Raw genomic sequence first — 21889 nt, forward strand, 5'->3', positions numbered from 1 at the left:
TTTGGAAAAGGTGCTTTTGCTTAAATGGCCTGAAAAGAATAGCAGAGAGGAACAGTACCTTATTGCAGAGGTGCTGCCAGTTGCAATTAGGGACAGGGTTGTTGGGTGCTGGCAGCTGAGAAAGGAATGCCGAGCTCTAAAAAAGCATACAAGGAAATTGAGCTAGAACTTATGACCAAATGGGATTTGCTCAAAAGGGCTAGTGTTGGGTTGCGATGAAACCTCACTGTGAAGCAGCCATAGATGTAGGGAGAGGAAATGGTAAATGGTAGCAGATCAGAATAAAAAGCACTGGAAGGAAGAGGGAGGAACAGAAGGAAAAGGTGAATTTCAGGCACCTGTCATTTCTTCTTTGGCTTGCATCAGCAGTGAACCATGGAGAGCAAAAGCCTCAGGAGAGAAGATAAGTCACTGAATATTCACTGTAACTGCCTTGTGAAGAGCCCAGAAAAAGATGGCCCTGTCTAGGCTGCCACCCTTGCAGCCAAAGCACAAAAGGTCCTTCCCAACCTACAGTGTGACAGGGAGGCAGGGGGCTGAGTGAAGGTGGTGTAGCTGCTGGTATGAGCTCTGTCTTCTGTCATGTGCTTATGTTTGTGTTTTATTTTCATCTCTTCTAGGTAAGTGCATAAAGTGCTTATGAATGGTTCTAAGGCACTCTGGCAGATGCTATACTGGGATCTCTCTGGCTTCTCCAAACAGGAGGAAAACAGGACTCTCTGGAATGGTAACATCATAACCTGTGAAATAGATCTGTCAGTGATTACTAAGCAGTCCCCCCATATTTCTATCTGTAAATCTTTTACTTGCATTTAGCACTAACCCACAGTCATTCAGAAATACACCCGCCGTTGCCTCAGTCTGGGACCACCGTCCTCAGTCCCAGGTGGCAACAGTCCCCTTGATGCCAAAGAGCAGCTTGCATCCCATGACCTGCATCCTGGCGTCTTCCACCTTTTACTCCTGTTGTTTCCAGTCCTTCTCCAGGCCTCCCCAGAGGATTAGTAGATACTTTCTAGAAGAACAGCTTAAATATCAGCCCAAAAGTATTGTGACCTTTGTTGCTCTTTTTGCCTTCATACACTGTTAGATATTTGGACACTGCAGAAATCCATACAGCCACATTTCATAGCTTACCTCATCAAGTGCAAGGAGCTCCCTGGACAAGGTTTTCTATATTTCTCTTCCTCTGGCTGACTTCTGATTCACCCAGTGGGGGATTGTTTTGAGAACACAGTGACAACCAAGCAAAAGAAAATTCAGAACAACACTTGGGGCAAAGCTCTTTGGCAGTGAGATGAATTGAGCTACTCAAGGGAAGTGCTGGGAATGCTATTGTTTGAGATGTTTAAAACTCTCTAGGTCAGAAATTGCAGGGAGCAGTCCTGTGCTTGGCAAATGGACATACTGGTGGAGGTGATGGGTCTTTCTCCTCTCTGACAGCTTTTATTTATTATTGTAATTTATTGTTTTATTAGCTTTGGATCGTTGACTTCACCTCCAGTTCAGTTTTGCTGTATATACTATACAGTCCATTATAAACATGGTACTAAATGATATGCTTTTGTGCTGATGTGGTGCTTGTTTGTTTCCCAGTGGAGCAAGGTGATATAAGCACATGCATTAAATATATTTATGACAAATTTCTCATCTATTACTTTTATTTAGAGTGGTTTTGAAGTATAGTAGATTATTCTGGAAAACAAACATCTTTCTGAAGGCAGACAGCAACCTTACTCTTTTATTTTTGTGTGTGTTTTTTTTTTAAATTTAATTTTATTTTTAGTTTTATAAAGACAGTTACAAAGCTGCAAGGGAAGAAAAGAGTTCACCACTTTGTTTCATATACAGTCCTATATACTCATCTCTGCTTGCTGGAAGAGATATCTCTCTCTTTTTTTTTTTTTAAGAACTAGGGACAACACAACTGAAGATATGGGCCATGTCTGTTTTTCATTGTCCTGAGTTGGAACAGCTCCCATGAGCTGGGAGAGACTTTGGATCTACTCCATCAAATCTTTAATGCCTTATGGTCAACAAAGCAATTCAGCATTCAAGAACATGGGTATCATTAAGCAAATTTTTGTATACAAAAACCCTCATCTCTAGTAAAGAAATGGAAGGGAGGATGAGCATCTCCAGAGGGCAGGAAAAATTCTGTTGGAAGGGAAAGGAAACTATCATTTGATTTCTGTTCCCTAGAAAAATGGCAGATACATGTACCTATATATGTCACCTGAGAGCTGCAGGACTGTGGTCAAACCCTCATCCGTATTTTAGGGTAGCATGTGATTCCTGAAAATTTTGCTTACATTAGATAATAATGTCAAATAACAGAATAAATTTTCTCTTGGGGTTTGGTCCCTACCTTCTTGGCAAGTCTGCTGCTCCTTGTCCTGATTTAATTCAGGGGAATATTCTTGCCTCTGGATTTTTTATCTTCACGGGTGTCCATCATTTCTCTAAGATAATTAGCTTTTTGTCATCGTCCTAGCCTCACAGATGGGCTTCAGCAGGACTTAGCCCAGGTTTCAACTGGGCTTATCTGGCTTAGCCAGATAAAATGCAGCTACGGTGTCCTGCACTTGGACCATGTTTATGAACATACCATGAAACCGAAATTCATAGGGAAGAAATGGTTTTCATTATTTCTTCCCATAGAGCTAGATTACCCTTATTAATGGAATCCTATTAGAAATATCATTCTACTGGGAAATGAAAACCTTGAGCATCATTTCATGGGGGTTCAGTTTTTATTTTTGATTTTTTTCCTTTTTAGCTAGACCTTTTTCTGCTTGTGTGGTAGTCTTTCTGGATTGGTTTGCTGTTTTGCAACTCACTTCCCAAAAAACATCTATATACCAGGTTTTGGGGGAATCCTAGGGCCTGCAGAAAGCCCTTTATCCTCATCTGTAACCAACAGGAAGGTAGTTGGCATAATAGTATCCATACACAGTATAGTCACCTGATGTTATCTCTGATAGTGACCATTTTAGTGAACTGAGCTGACAACTGAAGTTCATGCATCCTGTTTCTTGTTTTGTTTTTTTTCCCTTTCAAGTTCTGCACTGTACCATTCCAGATTGCATATCTTCTGGGCTCTTTAGTCTCTCACTGAGGCTAGAGCAGAGACCTGCCAGACTCTCCCAAATGCACTGGAAGGAACACCATTAGGTGGCCTAGTGGATGGTGATCCTTACAGCTAATGATGCTGTACCCTGCAAGCAAAGCAAACAGTAGGCAGGACTGTGACAAAACAGTACTGTGGACAGATTTTAATTGCCATGCTGAGAGATCAGAAAAGGAAGTCATGAAATAATTTGGAAAAATGTAAACATTTATATAGCATAGTAAGATCCTAAGGCTGCAGCCATGTCTGAAAATTCCTACAAATTTGGTTACAAAAAGCATAAGAGCATTCGGGCTACTGAGCCTTCCCTCTTCATTCCCTTGTTTCCCATATTGTCCACCAATTCATTTGCTTCTCTCTTTCTTTTCTGGCATTCTTTCACATTCTGTTCTTTTACTGATCTTCTGTCTTGATTGCTAAGTTATTCCTCTCTGTCTAACATACTTCTTTTGTGTGTTTGCAGTTTTTCTTGATTTATAATAAAGCTGATGCCTGATTGTCTTTGAAAGTGGATTCTACCTGGGTTATTTATCAGCTATGTAGATTGCGTTTCCTTAATCTTGTTAGCTATGTGGTATATAAAGACATATTGCGTGCAGTCAGTGGATAATTCAGTTACAAAATATGCTGCATAGAATTTCCATTTCTAGTCTGCTGTTCTGGGAAATGATGTGAAAAAACTCATCCTGATCCAGTCACTTTTGCAGTTGCTCTTTTCTCTCTAGAGTGTTTGGCCCTCTTCTCCCCATGTTGCTTTCTGGTTCTTAGTGCTCTTCTTCCGTGGATCAGTGTAGTTGAATCTACTGTGCTGTAGTTTTGGTTGCGTGGATCTTCCTAAGTGATTAAGCTGAGTGCAGTGTTCCTGAGAATGAAGAACCCCATGCATTGGCACAAAGCATCCAAACACTCCTTGCCCAGTGCAGTATGCTCTGTTTTACCCTAAATTTAGCAGCAAGGGCCATCTTTTAACACCTCTGAATTGAATATCATTTGACAGCTAAAATCAAACTGGATCCTTAAGACCTGCAAATTGTCATGTGAACCTGGTATGGATTTGCTTAGGGTTTAATACACTGAATCATTAAGCTCCCAGATCAGATCAGGCAGAGAGCACAGGAGGAAAGAAGAAAATGTTTTGGCCTTCTTTTTACATAGCAGTCAGTTTTGTCCACCGCTGTCAACATTACCAATATAATGGGATCAACATCGGTCAGAAAGAATCTGGACTGTGGCACAACATCAGACCTCTTATGGGCCCCTGGAGATCGAGATGTTTTGAAATGCTGGCAAGTCTCATCTGACAATGACATGCTGTCTTTAAAGTACCTGTCTGCCTCGGTTTGTGTCAGCTGGTGGAACAAATCCAGTCAGCAGCTCTCTCTTGGTCCTGTCCTTTCATCTGGCTATAAAACAACTGTGGAAGTCTCCAAATGTGCACCATGGTGCTGTTCAAGTAAAGGGGAAAAGGAACCAGAGGACAAGAGGACCTTTGATAGATGCTAAATTGAGGAGGGGAGGGGACGGTCCTTCATGTCTCCTGGGCATGGATCCAGGTGAACGTGCGTAGGTGGAGCAAAATGTAAATGTATCTGTGCGGGCAGTGCAATGATCTGGATCTGAGATGATTTGGAGGAGGTGTGTTAGAGTAGTTAAATGCAGGACATTTATTTGCTGGGAGCTGACTTTGATCTTGGAACAGGACTTCTATGTGAGATGAGTTCTGCTAGGTCTTGGTCTGTTTCCAGTTGAATGATTCTTGCATGCAGAGATGGATTAGACTGGAGTTAAGTCTGCATTGCAAGAGAGTGTCAACCTGGGTCTTCTCTTTGGGGTGCATTTTCCTGGGATTCAAACTGTGTCAGACAGCAAAACTGGGAAGCAGTGTAAAGAATTTGTGAACAAACCTAGAAACTGAGGGTAATGTATATCCCCCCACTGTATGGGGACAGTATCTGCTTTTTGACTTGCAAGCCCAAGTTCCTCTCAGGAATTTATTTCTTATAGTCTTGCATCCCCTGGTTTCTTTGGCATATGTCCTTACACTGGTTTTCTACCACTGGAAGAAGTGGCATCTCTTCCCACAAAAGGTCCTATTTCACAAAAGTGCCTTCTACACTAGGCATCTTGTATCTTGTGGTATATACAGAACTTTCTGTTCATGGATACTGTATATGCCTCTGTTAAGTGTTCAGATAGCAACACAGATCTCTAAGGCTATTTCTGGGAAACCTGTGAAATTTTCTAATACTCCTCTGACCTACATATAATGGCTGTAACATGTGCCACACAAACTGCATTTACATGGGTGACATTTAGGCTGAATGGAAAAGCTGCCTACCCATTCATAAATTCTTTTCCCCACCACTTTCCTGCCTGCCTGGCTCACCTGGCTGCTCACTTTCTCTCTCATTGCCTGCCCTTTAGACACTGCTGGAACAGCATTGCACAGGATATCAGTTCTGGCTGCCCATGTTGTGGCCATCCCTGCCTTTGTTTTACAGTTGAAGCCAGATATGCTGCACAGCATCCTATAACTGATGAGATTCTCTTTGCTGAGAGGTCAGGCTGTTGGAAGCACCCACTCTTCTCTGACCTGAGTCCTGTAAATCTTTGTGCCCCACACAGTACCACCAGTGAGGACTCACAGCAAGGTCATTCTGTGCTTGCATTGTCCTCCAGGGAGATCCACATGCGGCAGAGTTAATTACACTAACAGCCACAGAAATTATATTGGCCCACCACTGGCCTAGTGAGATGAATATCTCCCTTTTTTCTCACAGGGGGATGTTAATGGTATTTTTATTAACTGGTGACCTGTTGACTGCTATTAGAATATAGATTGTATGCATAAACCAGGTCAGGGTACTGAAGATATGATTATAGAGCAATTACTGTGTCAGCCAGTGTGGCTTCTAATCAGAGCTGGCAAAGAGTCTTTGGAAGCCTGGAAACTGTTTTTGGAGTCCAACAAGAAGAAACAGCTTTGGATGAAAGTCTGTATTGTGCCTTTACATCTTCCCAGAATTAAATGTCTGATTTTCTACGATTAGGGTGGGCAGTCAAGTCAGAAAGAAGTCTTAAGAAGGATAGCTTTTAGTGGAATACAACTGATTAGGGGAGTTCAAAGTTTGAAAACTTTTTTTCCCTTTTCTTTTTTATTATATGGTTTATGTTTATTTCACTGAGCTGGCTGAGGATGCTAATTCTGCTCTTGCCCTTTAAAATGAACTGCAAGGTCATACAGCTGAGTGTCTGGAATGTCAGTAAAATGATTACACTAATACATGGATTTCTTTTGATGAGAGCCATAGCTACAGAACCATATTTAGAATTGTTCCACATTTGTCAGAATTATTAAAGGGAAAAAGGAATGATAAAACCAAGAGCTGGCATGTTAGATGTGAAACCAGGGGCTGGCTTTCTCTTATGAGCAGCTGTTCATTTGGAGGTTGAATTGAATACCCTGATTCCCAAAGACTAGATTTGTTTCACTAATAGCAGTACTGATCCTAATGAAATGATTGGAAAAGATGGAGAAACCGCTTCACATGGATGAGAGCTCAAGGTTCACATGTGGCTCAATCGGTACTTGTAGCCACATTTATATTATCTACATTTATGGACTAGACAACAAATACTGTTGAGCTCACTAGCACACCTGCCAAATACACTTGTATTTGATGTTTTGCTGTGGTGGACACTGGCTTTACTGGAGGGTAGGACACAGCACTATTTGCATGTTTATCTTTATCCTCCTCCTCCAAAAAAAAGATTATCTGAGATCTGAAAAACTAAGTAATCTCATGGTAATCTAAGGCAGAAGCTGGAAGTGTAAATTTGGTTCTCTGGTTTATGAAAAGAACATACCTGCTGAGATTCAGGAGGAAACAAAGTGCTTATAGATTTCACTTGATGATTAATATCTAATATGTAGCTTAGAGAATAAATTATCTTCCTTCCATTTTGAACCCAGAATTCAGCTTAAATACAAAAATAAAATTTGAATTATAAGTGTAACTAGGCTCTCTGTACTGATAGAGTTCAGTTGCAAGCAGAATCTTGAGGGAGGAGGCATGTTTGTATTTTTTCCATCACATTTTGAATTCTCTCTCCAGTTGCTATTGTTGGCCTATGTGGTAAGTAAATTTTGAGTATTCTTGAAAATTCATCCATTGATCTTTTGAGATCTTCTTGTATTGTGTCTGCTTTTTAACATGCGAATGAAAAAGGTATGCCCCCTGAGGGGGACAGCAAGAGAGGGAAGGGAAGAACAAGAGAATAATGTGCTTCCTGAACCAAACCTTCTGCAAGACTAAAGAGAAAAGTGGCCATTCCCTGCCAACATGTGGTTCAGTCCACCACACAATGATGGCAAGTCTTGTCCTACCTTTTAGTTTTTTAAACTTGAATCTTATTTTCTATTGTCTCATGTTTCCATGAGAATGTTTACTTCTAATAAAAAAAAAAAGGTAAAGAGACATTTCTTATCGCTGTTTGGGGGAAGAAAAATTTATTATATGAAACACAAAACATCAGGAATCAGAATGGCACTGAAAAACACTATACATTATTATTTCAGGAGTTGTGATTTTTAAGCTGATATGACAATTCTTTGGGTTTTACTTATTATCTTTGAATACCGAGAGATGCTACTAAGGCAAATTTTCTTTCTTAAACAGTCTTTCTCTGACTAACTTCCAGCAGTCTGGCATCTTATTTAACACTCTGTGTGTCAGAAATTCCCATTTTAGAGATGACTCTGTTTCCATCAAAGCTGCAGCCGTACTTCACAATTTCACTTATTAACAGCCTACTGAGATAATTGGGTCTGCCCAGCTCATTAAAAATAAAATATTGATGTTTTCTTAGGTTGGATGTAATTATCTTGCCCCCACAGGGAACAGGCTGCATAAAGGAGGGACGGTGTGGTTTAATGCACATCCTGCTATGCACCTGCTTGCTGCTCTGCGGTGAAGGAAATTAGGGATATCTGGTGCAGTTACAATGGATGAAGGTGGCAATGCAGAAGAAAAGATTTCCTTTCAAGCCTGGACAGCACAGATTGAATTAATTTCTTTTTTTCTCTCCCCCCTTCTTTTTTTTTCTTTACTTTTTTTTTTTAAACTGGGTCCAACAGGAATGTGTCGCAATGCTTCTCTGTGGTGTACTTTACTAAGCTATAATATACTCTGTAGTATACAATTGCAAACATTTAATTCCAAGGGGAAATACGTTCTCTTTGTATCCCAATGAGCAGTAAAGGTGCACATTCCTCTTACTGCCCCACTTGACTTTACTCTGGAGAAAATTGCTGGAGCCAGTTTTACAAGTAAAAACTTACAGCTTCAGCTTGTCTTTTCTGAGATTTTTTTTTTGGCAGCAATTTCTTTAGTGCCCTGCATTTCTCTCTGCAATGCACTAAATGGGTTGCTCTCAAATCCAGCTGTTACAGGTCATCAAATGTATGATTAGATAGCAACGATGTCTCGCTACCACAGAACCACTGGTGAACTAGGAGCACTGGAATACTTAAGTTCTTGTCCTCTCATGCTCTGAGGTACCCAGTTTACCTTGTCCAGCTGTAGTTGTGAGATGTTTTAATGGTGCTGTACTGGCAGTGGATTTTAATTTCTCATTCGTAAAAATGGATATGGAAGCCATAAGTATCAGGAAAAAACAGACCACTTTTTGGTCCCCACTCCTTCTGGTTGTTTTAAATGAGTGTTAGAAGACAGAGACAGAAAAAATCAGAAATATCAGAGAGCATTTAAGAAACTTAGATGTGCTGGTCTCATTATCCTGTTTTAGGTACGAAAGGCCTCGGGTCTAATGAAAGTAAATGTGATGAAGGGCTCCTAAGCTGTCTGGTTGCTAGTGAGAATACTTTCCATAGATCATGTGTTTGACTAAGAAAACATAGCTGTGAACGCTGCAGATCGGCAAAAATTGACCTTTTTGGTGTGTTGGCTTTTCTATGCATCTTACCAGCCATCCATAGGCCTCAGCCCAGACTTCTTCCATAATCCTGCCTGCATATAACTGTGGTTTGTTCACTGAAGTCTCCTGTTTCACTCGCTCTCTAGTGTTTTGCAGCTACTTCTCAGTCCTAGTTGGAACTAACATGAGGCACCCCGTTGCTCCCATAGCAACTCCAGGTAACAAATTCTTGGGTACTCTCACTGTTTGAAAAACGCCCTGCATTTCCTTAGAGCTAGAACCTCACTTTTACTCTTTTGCTAGAGCATCACTGCTGTGGAGTGGTCCATATGGAGGCACTGGTCACTAACTCCCTTGGGCAGGTACAGTGCTAAGTATTAGTGGGTGTGCAGTGTTCTGAGAATATTGGTTTGTTCTGCTTTACAGATGTGTAAAATACTGAAGAAGTTCACCAATGTTGCTTCCAGAAAGAACAGAAATTACTTTAGAGGGAAAGAATCCCACGTTTCTCTAGAAAGTTTCTCTCTGAAAGCCCACACTTTGTGGGTAAGTAAGCGTTGCTGAGCTACAGGGTTTGGATTTGCGAAGTACTGCTCCTCTGCATCACCTCCTGTACGTACAACAGCCCCGATCCAAAAGACTTTGGCACTAGGAAGAATTGCAACATCCATTTTAGGATGATCTGAGAGGAAACAAATTCCCCACCGTTTTCAAGTCTGGTGGTCTGTGGTCTGGCTGTAGGGTCACCTCAGTCTGTTTCACTTCCAAGTTGAGCTATTACCAGCTTAAAAGCTGTATAAGTCCTATTGTGTTCTCTTCTCTGTTAGTAGCACTGCTAAGGGATTTTTCTCTTTCAGAGAAAGATTCCTACTCTGGTGTACTACAAATTATGTATCTAGCTTTGCAAAATGGCTGGAGGCAGCATTATAATTTCACAAGTTTGCTTCTGCAGTCAACTCTGAAGTGCTTCATATGGAGGTTGATGATGTCTCTTGAGCAGGAATTAGGGAAAGCAGAGTAAAAACAGCAGGTCTTGTTCCACTTATCTTTTAAGACAATGCTGTCTCTGACTTGGCAAAGTTGGGACCTTCTCACTGTTACTAGGACTTAAAAATCATCCACTTCCAACATGATGCAAAAAACCCTAGAAGATGGCCTTCAAATAGGCCACTGCCTCCCTTGGCAGACAGTGAAATAAATGGTCACGTTTCTGAAAAAGCTGGCCATGTTGTGTCTGTAACTGTCACAGTAGGAATTGCTGGACCCTGAACACTTTGGTGTATCTGGCCTTTATTTGGATAATGGAAGCTGAACAATTTGGAAAAATCTGTCCCTAATTATTGGTGCAGAGCCCTTGAAAATCTGGCCCTGAGCTCTTCTCAAATAAAAATCTGGCCTCATGGGCACGACACTGTCAGAAGCAGAGCCTGGCATAAAGTGCTTCTTATCCTTTTCAGTGATTTCGTCCTCCTGTGAAGTTTCTAATTTATTTTAATTGCTTTAAAACTTTTTAAATGAGGCTATTTAATGACTAGGATTTTGACTTATGGATCGAAGCTTCAGTGCACTCCACATTAAATGGCGTGTATTTCGTTATGCCTAAATTCTATTGTTATGCCTGCCCTTTGTGCTGGCTTTTCATTTTCCAGTTTGGGGGTAGTTGCGTTTCTAGGGCTCCCATCTGTCATAATTTAGTGTTTCTTCAGCACTTTTTCTCATCTTAGGAAGCCATTCAGCATGTCCAAATATTGCTTTATGCCTGCATGGACAATGCTCGCTGTCTTTGGAGGCGTCTATTCTGTTTCACAAAGGGAAACGTTGCGGTACATCTGAGTGCTGACTGAAGGCAGAGATGTCTCTTTGAGCCACTGGGTTGTAAAGAGATGAACTCACTGGCCGTCGTCTGTCAAAGCTTTTCAGGAGCCTGGCTGTTCACAGGGGATTCTTTGCATGGACCACAATTGAACCCAGTTCTTCCTGTGATTGCTATTTTGCAGAGGGTAGCACTATGTAAAAATTGGCATGGAGTTTTGTTGCATTGAAATTCGTGTCCCTGATACCCATTGGTTAGAGTTAAAAGGCTGAATTCATATCTTTATTAAGTCCTCCTGACCATGCTTTCAGGTGGGTACCATTTTGGATGGTGTTTTGCTCAGTCCTGTCTCCTATCTGAAGTGATATTCTTCACTATTCTTCCTCACTAGTGAGCAGCAGAAATAAAGGTCCCTTTGAAAACACGTATTCCCACAAGCAGGGAAGGAGAATGGGGTCAAAGAAAGCAAAGAGGTAAACGTGTAATGCAGTGAGTTAGAACTAGGTCACAAGACCCATCTTACATCTCCAATCTTTGAGAAAATGGTCAGAGCTCTGTAATAAGTGCAGAAGTAGGGTCTTCTGCCTCTGTGGTTCATTAGGAAGACATGTCCAGTGTCACAATACCTACACAATGCCAAGAGGGGGGAAACATCTGTTCCAGTGGCTAAGACAAGGTTAGTGCAGCCACAGAGATTTTGTGCATTCATTTTGCAAATCACAAAATCTCTGTGCCTCAGTTTTCATTTGTAGTACAGGAATCATAATGCCTGTCTGTATCACAGAGCCATTTATTTTCATTTTCTTTCATAAAAGCAAACTCCTTGCATTTGTAAAATTAGCCATGGCTAAAACGTAGTGTTCAAGGGGACTGTCAACTTTGTGTAGAGGATAGTATGATTAGCTTAATTATTAGGGCAGTAGGGTTTCTTTAATATGTATGATAAATATATAGAGATCTAAGCCCAGAATTGATTTAGCAGGAAAAATGCCACAGATTGCATGACCGCTGTTACTTCTTATTTACTAGCCCAGAAAAATGTGATTCCACAATAAGTTTTTACTGTTGTAGAAACTAAAGTGGTGAGTTTCTAGCGCCAGGAATGTCAGTTGCTACATTCTTTGTTTGCCATGTAACTGAAATTTTGACTCAGAAGTTTTAGTGAGATCCTCTGGGTTAGATTGGCTTGTATTTCAACCATATTTTGACATTGTTCTAAGCCAGACCTGGAAATCTTTCTGGTGCATGCTTGGTTTTTAGTGAGCATTTTTCCCATTTTACACAACCATTGCATCAGATGCGGCAGCAGAGAAGAGGCTCAGTAGGGACTGAGGTAACAGAAATGCTTGGAAGCCAGGCAGAGGTGCATTGAAACAGTTGGGGATGACTAAGGGTTGGAAGTAAAGTGTATGCCATAAAGTCAGGAGCACTGCATGCTTCCTAGAAATGTGGCTGGTAAGGAAGAGGAGTGATCTGTGCTATTTTTCACTCAACATCTGCATCTACTCACTCACATCTGTACCAGATTTTAAATGCATTTAGCCTCGCTTGCCTCGCTTCCCTCTTCTATGTGCTAAGTGCTAGGTGGAATTCAGACAGATGGGTTGGCAGCAGCTTAGCAGATACATTCTTCTCATTCCAATGGTTTAATTTATTTTTTATTTTGAAGGCACCCTGTTTTCCCCGGCCATTTTAAATACAAAACAATCATTAAGAGTGTCTGAAGAAGCTCTAGATGGATTAGGGATGTCTCCCAAGAGGTCAACTGACATTTCTACTCTTTGAAAGTCCCTGCTCAGCTGCCTCTTCAACCAGCAAACCTTGATTCCAGTGGCCATCTGATTAAACAACAAAGCATCAGCAAGTATTAAAAGTCACTTCTCTTGGGCCAGACTGCACTGACAACAAGGGCAGAAAATGATGAAAGGGGAGAAAGTCTTTTGGCGCAAAACATGTCTCTTGGTACTGTATAGAGAGCTGGAAGATAAAATGTTTTCCTTTCTATGATCCTGGCTGGTCTGCTGCTTGCTGTGTCCTAATAGCCTGGATCCTGGCTGTAAGTAGACAGAGGTTTGATTTGTATCCTATGCACCACTGTGTGCGAATGTGAGGTTGTGCAAATAAGGGCTGTTAACTCCATGATTAGACTCAGGTATCCAAACATTACTCCATGGGAAATGATGTTTTACAGAACCTCCTCTGTGAGACATTATCATACCTTCCTACAGCATCCTTGCCCCCTCTGTATCTCGCTGGCAGCACCCCTTGATCGTGAACTGCAGACTGCTCTGGTGCTCTGCCTTGGCTTGCACATTCAGTGCAGCTGACGCTCACCTGTGGCAATCCCCAGACCTCTCTGCCCTCCTAACCCAGGGCCCACAAGCCCCACAGGACTGCCCTGCTGGTCTCTCAGGCAGCACCAGCCTCTAGAGCAGTGCCACACTAAGGCAGTTATGTTGCTTTGAGAACTGGATCAGTATCCCCCTCCAAATAACGCAGGGCTTTGTGGGCTAGGGTGTGGAAATACCTGCTTGAGTTGCTGCTTGATATGTCTTGATCCTGTGACTCATAGACCTAGAAATGTTGCCAATTTTGGGGCTTTTTTTCATGAGTGTTGTTATAGTTGGTATATTTCTTAAAGTCACAGCTCTTGGTGACATGCTATTACATGAAAATCCAACCTCCTGTTATTTTCTTTTCAAAGAAAGTTTCTAGTCCTTCTGGGGGGAAAGGTGGACAGAGGAGATTTATATTAAAAGGAAGGGAGAGAGTGCAAAAGAAAAATTACAATGTGCTTTTATTTAAAGAAATATTTTTTTTTAGGCAAGCATCCTGCATTTGGAGAAAGATAATAGATTATTTTTTTTCAATCTTTGAGGCCACCTTTATCAATGTAGATTTTCCACTTACATCATACCCCACAACAGTAATTTCTTCTGTGCTGGCCATATCCTACAGCAACCAACACCAAAAACATGGATATTGCTGTATCTAGCCCTTGCTGAGACTAGATGACACTGCTTCAGGTATTTGACTAGCCTGACATCTAGTTTTCAAACCCATATTCTTACTCTGTATGGGAAGCAATTTTCAAATCACACCTGAGTTCTGATCCTTTGCTAATGGGAGACAGTTGTAGAATTCACTGAGGGGTTTTAGTCAGCAGACTGAGCAAATATAGTTGCCCTACTCCTTCTCTCTCAAATTTGCCTTTTAATTTTTGCATCTGAATTATGAAATGCCACCTTCACTAGCCACTGCCAGGAGCAAGGAGCATTAATATTGATGTTAGGAAGGCCCTGCTGCTTGCAGGAGGGTGATTTAAGGGTCAGAATGATCGGGGATAGTATTGAAGTAAATAAACTCAAGGTCCAATTTGTTGCTTTCTTTCATGTAGCTTTTTTAAATTTTTTTTCTACCCCCAAGGCAAAATTAATAAAATAAAATAATTTACGAGGGCGAGGGGGAAGAGTGAATCAACAGATCTAGGCTGCTGATTCAATTAGTTTGTAACATTTCCTGCTTGCCGTCTTCTTTCTATTCCTCCTGCTTTTCTATCCATCCTGTCACCTGTCAGGGTGAAGGCAGTGTGACAAAGCCCAGTGTGAATAGAGCTGTGCTATCCCTGTGACAGCAAGCCACAGCCTTTCTCTGCATTGAAGGAAAAACAGGCTGGATGGCCAAGAGGTCTGGGAGAGGGACTCACAAGCCTCTGGTAGAGATGGGAAAAAAATATCAGAGCCTATCTATTGTGTTTCTTTCTCAGAAAATTGAATGAGTGGGGCTGATTCTGGGCTTTATTCTTGTGCAAGAAACTTTCATGACTACCATTATTACCTTTTTCTCTAAGTCAGAACTAGTCTCTTAAACTGCCACAGAGGAGACAGTGACACTGCCTTCTTGCTTGCCTGCAACCCTGAGCAAGGCACACTGTGCTTCATCCTCCTGCCTACACAGTCACCATGATCTGCTCCTAAGTGTGTCCTGGGGACAGACCCAAGGCTTGGGCGTGCCGGCCATGGGCAGGAGTGGGAGGGAGAATTTAGAGTAGATGCCAAACTGGCATTGCCTTTTTGAGGATAGGATGTAAAGCTCCAGAAAGAGTGGAGAATAACAAAGGGCTCCTTTCCAAGGTACGTACCTTTCTCCAAGTCAGTGGAGGCAGAAGCAGCAGCGCAGTGTGTAAGTGGAGAGGCCGTCAAGAAAGGCTTCTGCACCACAGCTGTCCAGCTCCCCAGGCAGGGAGAGCTGTCAGGAAAGCAGCTGCGCTTGCACAGGTGCCCTCGCCAGGGACCTCGGCTGTGTCACCCCCTCTCCATGGCAAGCTGGGGAGAGAACTGACAACAGGACCCTGTGGTGCTTTCTTTTTGCAGCTAAGTGTGCAGACAGGGCAGCACAATGAGACATGTTTTTGTAGTCAGCTGCTGGTTTTTTTACTGGTGACCGATGCCAGCACTGGGCTGCTTCTCTGTTTCCCTACAGAGAAGTTACGGTATAGCTGGGGATCAGCACCATTACAGTGCAGACTGATGTCATGTTTGTGAAATATATTCTACACTAAATGCCAACAGTGCAGTTGCCATTTACATTTTCTTTCCTTGGAATTCAGACTATGCAACTGAAGTCTTTTAAGATGCCCATCTTTTCCACAGGCCATCAAACAGCAATGGCTTGACAAGGCCATGTGGCAGCAATGACGGCAAATGGGTTGGAAATGGCAATTCATGAAGGATGAAAATACATAAACTCTTTTCTGCAGGAGTGTCCAGTGTGATGTCAAAGCTGTTGCAGCTTTGTGGGTGCTTTGCCTTTTTTTATTTTTTTTTAAAGAAAGCTGTGCTTGCTTTTCTTCTGCCTCTAGCCTCTTCCTTTCCTCTGAAGCTTTACTTTTTTTGCCTTCCCCAGTTAGGGCATTTCTGTCTCAGATGTTGCTTTTGATGGGATTTTTTTCCCCTTACCCATTTTAGTTTTTCTGACCCCAATTCTGTTTTCATAATGAGGCCATGCTAATTCGTGCTGAGAGCTTATGAGTTTTCTTTAAGCACAGGGAGAGGTCACTGTGAAATGGCTAGGGGTGTTCCTTTCTTCCCATGGCTGCTGTTCAGAAGGTTTGATCAATTTATTTTCCTATCACCATCAAACCATTTCCTGGCAAAATTAACAGTGGTGCCTTGTGCAGCCATTGTGCTGGGGCTAGGAGGGAGGGAACAAATAAATTGATGGATGAGATAGGGGTAGGAAGACAGGGTATGTGAGAAAATAGGGCTGGACTAGGAAATCTCTGCCTGTGCAAATGCCAGCTGCTTTGTCATTCCATGGCGGAGGTCAATGATTTTGCACCAGTGTAACTCGTAAGGGAAGAGCACATTAGACAGTTACTAGAGAGAGGCAATCAGCTGGTACCTTGTAGCGGGCTGTAAGCAGATCTGTCAATCATCTTTATTAATTGAAGACATGCCTTAAGGGGAGCCCTTTTTAGGCATGTTTACTTAGTTACACAGAAGGTCCTGTCCCTTAGCAAGAGCCTTATCATCGTTATTAGTGGTAATACAATAATAACAGTAATAATGCTGGCAAATATAACTTCCCCCTCAATGAATGCTCTTGGAGACTTTTTTTTATTTTTATTATTATTATTATGAAAAAATCAGCTTCCTCAGCTGGGCTCTAATTACCATTTTTATGAGAACTACATGTTCTCCTATTCATGCAAGAAGATTTGTTTATCGAGGATTTCTCTTTCAGTGCTGCTTTTGTAGAGTTTATCTCTTCATCCTTAGCAACAAGGGCTGGAGTGGTGGCCTAAATGAAAGGCCTGAGTTACTGGAATGGGTGAAAAGGCAGTTTTCCTCATCAGGAGAAAAGGAAGAAGGATCAGATTCCTAGTCAGGGTAGATCAGTAGAGAACCAGTGGAGGTTGTGATGCCATATTGTTTCTTACCATTGGAAATTCTCATACAAATGGAGAAAAAGAGAGAAAAACCGTCCCTGTATAATTAAGTATTTTTGAAGATCCAGCAACATCTCCTCCTGATAGAGGAAGCAGTTTGGAAAATGAAAAATAAAATCAGCTCTTTTAGCGGCCTTCTGAAGTGAAATTTCTGTGCCCTCGCTCATCCAAGCAGAGCGGTTCAAACCAAAACCAGAGCAAGATCTTTTCAAATCTCTTTCAGAAAAGATCTCACCAGTGCTTTTTATAATGACATCTCCATTACTTTGTCAATGCACATAGTCACCCCATGAGGTGTTACTACTCCCAAGTCTGTCTGCTCCACTGTTCTTTCCAACTAATGAGCTCCCAACTTGCATGAGAAAGTTTTGCTGTAGTGCCTGACCTTGCACTTTTTACTTTTCTCATTTCTGTTTGACCAGTCCTCAAGGTGAGACAGTTCTTTGTTTATACATCTTGCTCTCACTGCATTGACAATGTTTTCCAACTATGTGTCATCGGTCCGCTTCAGTAGCACTATCCTACTTTTATGTTAAGATCAATCATGAAAATATTAAATAAAATTGGTCTCATATCTTGAGGAGCTCTACTAATAAATTCCTCTTTCAGCTGGACCAGTGGTCGTCTCTTTCATCAATTCCTTATTTGCCTTAAAATCTTTACTAATGCCATCATTTACATCTTAAGTAATAAACCACTATAAGACACAGTATCCAATGCTTTACTTAAATGGTGATAGATTAGTCTTTACTGCATTTCTTTTGTTTAAAAAATCAGTTATCAGAAAAGGCAGTCAGGCTTTTTTGAGCTTTCGGAAAAACCATAATGCATTTTATCCTATTTTCCGCTTACCTTGATGTCTTTAATTGCTTCTGCGTGTATTCCAGAGCAGTGCATACCTCCAGGATCATATAACTAACTCTGTATTTGCCCAGATCCCCTTCTCCTTTTTTACTTATTTCTATGTTTTAAATCAGGTATTCTGCAGCCATGTAATACTCTTCTGTATTGATAGGTGTATTGAGATTCTTGCAGCTTGTCCTGTAATATCCCTTATCAACTCTTTAAACATTCTGGGGTGAAAGTTTTGTTCCACCTTCTTGAGAGCAGCATTATTTTGGAGTTTACTTCCATTTTCTCATTCTCATTAGCTACACTGCCTTTGTCCCACACTCAATATTACCATCGCTATTAAAAAAAATTAAGCCAAGTCTTTATTTTTTTAGTCTGTGCACAGATTATATTCAGTCTTTACTGCATGCCCACTGCATGGGATTCCTACGTATTTTTACTTTACTGTCCTGTTATTAATGTGACCAAAGAATATTTGTACTCCTTTTGATAATAAGCATCCTTTGCAAGGTCTTGCACATCTTTACTTTTGACAAGTATCCATTTATTTGTACACTTCTAGACCAGAAAGAGAATACATTCCTCATTCCCTAGGTCTTTCTTTCTTCTGTTCCTGATATGTTCTCCTGTTGCATGACCATCCTTTTTCTGGGGATTTTTTTGTTCCGTATTTGGAATGCAGGAACTGCAAGAGAACTGTTTACTATCATTGAAGGGTGTTATCATGTGATGAGACAGAATATGCAAAGTTGGCACCATCAATACCCATGTGCATTTGAACAAAACAAAATCCTAACTTTCTGTCATCGTTTCATGTTCTCCACATCATCTCTTTTAAAAAGAGGTTGTAAACTTCTGTATTTAAATAAGCAAGCTTAATCTATGGGTTCAAATGTAGCCTCTCCATCTAAAACTTGGAGAAGTTTTCAACAGAATTCCCAACCTTGTAGCTTGGATTTATATCTGTTTTGAGCACATGTTTATGGACTTGATAAGGTCAAAAAAATTTCTGCCTCTTGTGCTCCAGTAATGGGTAGGTGGAGTTGTCTCATTGTGAATATTACTTCCTTGGAAAGATTATAGCCATTGAGGTAGAGAAGGATTAGGAGACCTCGGGATATGAACAGGTCAGATCAATCCAGACTTCAGTAATGTGCACTGTGGTGTGCTTGCTCTTCTTCCATACAAAATGAGAGTAGGCAAGGTGCCTCCCAGATTACTGCTTAGCGAAGATTAGACAAGATGGAGTTTTCTTGGATCTGAGCTAATTTGTATTCATTGGAGTACTCGATGCCCACCTCAATTCCAGCAACCTAAAAGTAATGGTTACGTTAAAGCTTTCCAGCAGATGCCCACAACACAGATCATTATCATCTGAGTGACAGGAGGGAAGGAGGAGGAGAGGCAGGGAGAATCTGCATCCTCCTGCTGCTGCTGCTGCTGCTGGATTTGAATCCTGCAACACACCAGTAGATAAAAGGGAGATATTTTTTCCCAATATAAATGCATGCATCTATCCTAACAGTGAAAGCATAGCACATGTGGTTACACATAAATATTCTCATGTCCACAAATACTGAATTGAACAGAAGAGCACACAGCTACCACAGTCATGGCTGTGGAAGCATTCATACAAAGACCCTCAAGCAACAAAAAAAAAATTCCCACGAAAACTGTGCTTTCACACAGATTGTCTGTGGGCCACCCATTAAAAAAGCAAAAGAATACCCCAAGAACTGAAAACTGATTTAGCAACAGTAAAGGCCATATACTGGGGAGCTGACCCTTGCAGCTCTTCTGGCCTAAGCAAGCTTCCCTTCTGTAATTCTTCATAACCTACTCTTTTGCTCTTCTATTAGACTCTAGTAACTTGATGCTTTGGATTACTTGAGGGTATAGGGTTAGCTAAAGAGCTCTGCCTTTTAAACCAATGTGCGTTACCTGAATTTTAAGCTGCGGTGTGAAAAAATGCACAGTTGTGCACCAAGCAGTTTGGACCCACCTGGGCACACCAGTTTCTTCCATCCACTCTCCCTAAACCCAAAGCCTCATGATATACTAAGTTTAATGGTAAATATTCTCCTCTCTTCTCCATAGATAATGAATGATTAGTGTAGGATATTGGTGAAAAATGCTGTATTCTGGAGCTTGTGAACCAATTGAGTCAGTATATGGGTGGCTGGGCTACCTATGTTCAGGTGTCTTGTAACTGGTTTACACACTCTGTGGTATCTGAGATACCCATTGAAGGCCAGAACATATAACATACGGCCTGTGCTATTCAGGACACCCAAGCAGGACACCCTACGGTCCTTAAGATAGCATCAGCTGCCTATATTTAGGAAGCTGGATCACAGCCTTTCTTGATCAACAGGAAGGTGTATAACAGTTTAGTATTGGATTGCAACAAAACCTGAGTACTCAGCAATGAAAAATACTTTATAACATTAATAGCCAATATCTTTGCTTGTACAGAGACAGACTTATAACTGTGATAAAAGCCACCCAAACAGACAGGATTCGAAAGCTAATTATCTAAATGTATTTTCCCCTTCTCTTTTGTTTTTATTCTCTACACTTTTTAACAGCAGAGAGAGAGACTGCACATATAGCTATTATTTGACCAGGTTTTGTATCTTCCTGATTTGAACATATCAGGGCTTTATAGCAAAGCTGTTTCATAGTCTGAAGCTTCAGTGCCAGTTATTTGCTTTGCCAAACATTTTGAGGGGGTTTATTCTTGACCTCAAAGACACTGTCTGTGTGTGGTTGTAGGGAACTGTAACAAGGGAATTTTGCAGCTGTCCCTGGTGTAGCCATGACAAGCCTGTCACTACTTTGCTTTTGCATGGCACCAGTCTGCACAAAAAGTCACCCCTAGGATTTTTTGAATGGGAAAAGCAGGCTACAGGGGCAGTTGAACTATTCCATTCCACCAAACATGGGAACGACTGTATAGCATCTCTGAGAAGCATTCCTTCTTGAAGAAAAAGGTTACATTTAAGCACAACAGACCTGAAACCTCTGTTCCTGGGGCATCCTCCAAAAGGACTTTCATCCCTTCCACTATGTAATTTCTGATGAAGGAAGGAATTCAGGTCTTTGGAGTGTCGTTTTCATGTTGTTTTTCCAAGGAGTTTCTACTGCATCCCTTAGAAACCCTTGTTGTCTGGTTGCTATCACCTCTGCCCTCTGCCAGTAGGGTGTATTTGGTGGGATTGAACAAGTGTTCTTCCATTGCCTGTTTCTAAAGAAGGTTTGTATATACTACACTGTATGCCCAACTGTGAAACCCTGATTCTGCAGCTTTCTTTTTATTTCAGGAGGTCTCTGGAATAAACCCCAATATATTGAGCATTTCATAGTAGTTTTTTAGGAAAAATAGATCTATACTATCCTAGAAATGAACTTGAACATAATTTTATAGCTCTAGAAGATGAAGAGCAAAAAATAGAGATAAAAATAAAAAAATGCATTTTTCAAATTGTGATCGAGTGGACTTGCCATAGTAAAGGGAGGGAGAGAAGAGGATGACAACGCACATGAAGATAATGGCAAAAGAAAGTGAGGTTTTTCTTTACCTGAAGAAGTTCTGGCAGTCATATTTAGTTGGCCATTCTTCATTCAGCCTTCCCACATAATAGTGACACAAGGGAAATGGGACTGGTCTACAAGTCAGTGGTATTAGTTCTGCTTGGCAAACTTCAATTTAGGCTAGCAAAAAGCTAGAGGGAATAGCAGGTTTTCTTCTATGAGGAGGAAGTGTGCATGTGTGTAGCTATATCTCAAGAGGAAAGTGGATGAGGATCGGGGAAGGGAAGCCAGTGAAAGAGACATGATTTTTGGTAAGCACAAGATAAAAACTACCTCTCCTCTCAATAAATATTGTTCTTTTTAACATCAAGGACATTGTCATTTGCAATTAAAGATTATTGGAAGCATGAGAGGGCATGGGGAGCAGCACAGTCATGATGCTGATGTCAGCAGTGGGACTGCCACTATTAATATGTTTGCCCTTGTTAAGGACCTGTTCAGGCATACATGGAAATTTGAATCTTTGATCTGACTGTATTTCTTTACATGATGATTCTTCCAGTTCCTGTTCCCTTCACACACATCTCTGATTCCAGCAGTATTGGAGCACCCTGTATTCTTGAATTTACTTATCCATGATTAGACCAGAACAGTTATCCCAGTTTGTAATTAG

General features: G+C 41.2%; 1 protein-coding gene across 2 annotated transcripts in view; it reads left to right on the top strand.

Annotated features, from left to right (window-relative positions):
* Nucleotides 1-21889, top strand: part of LSAMP (limbic system associated membrane protein) — a 758996-nt gene that overhangs the window by 233171 nt on the left and 503936 nt on the right. Inside the window, exon 1 of one of the 2 annotated variants that reach the window (XM_051779685.1) lies at nt 641-727. The exons of the other annotated variant lie outside the window; for it this stretch is intronic. Coding sequence (XP_051635645.1) covers nt 667-727 — 61 coding nt within the window. The 5' untranslated portion in view covers nt 641-666. Of the gene's footprint in view, nt 1-640; nt 728-21889 lie in introns of those variants that run through there. 2 annotated transcript variants of the gene reach the window in all.

Source organism: Manacus candei, unplaced genomic scaffold (assembly GCF_025592945.1).
Source record: "Manacus candei isolate 608988 ecotype Guabito, Panama unplaced genomic scaffold, ASM2559294v1 h1tg000014l, whole genome shotgun sequence".
Classification (NCBI taxonomy): domain Eukaryota; kingdom Metazoa; phylum Chordata; class Aves; order Passeriformes; family Pipridae; genus Manacus; species Manacus candei.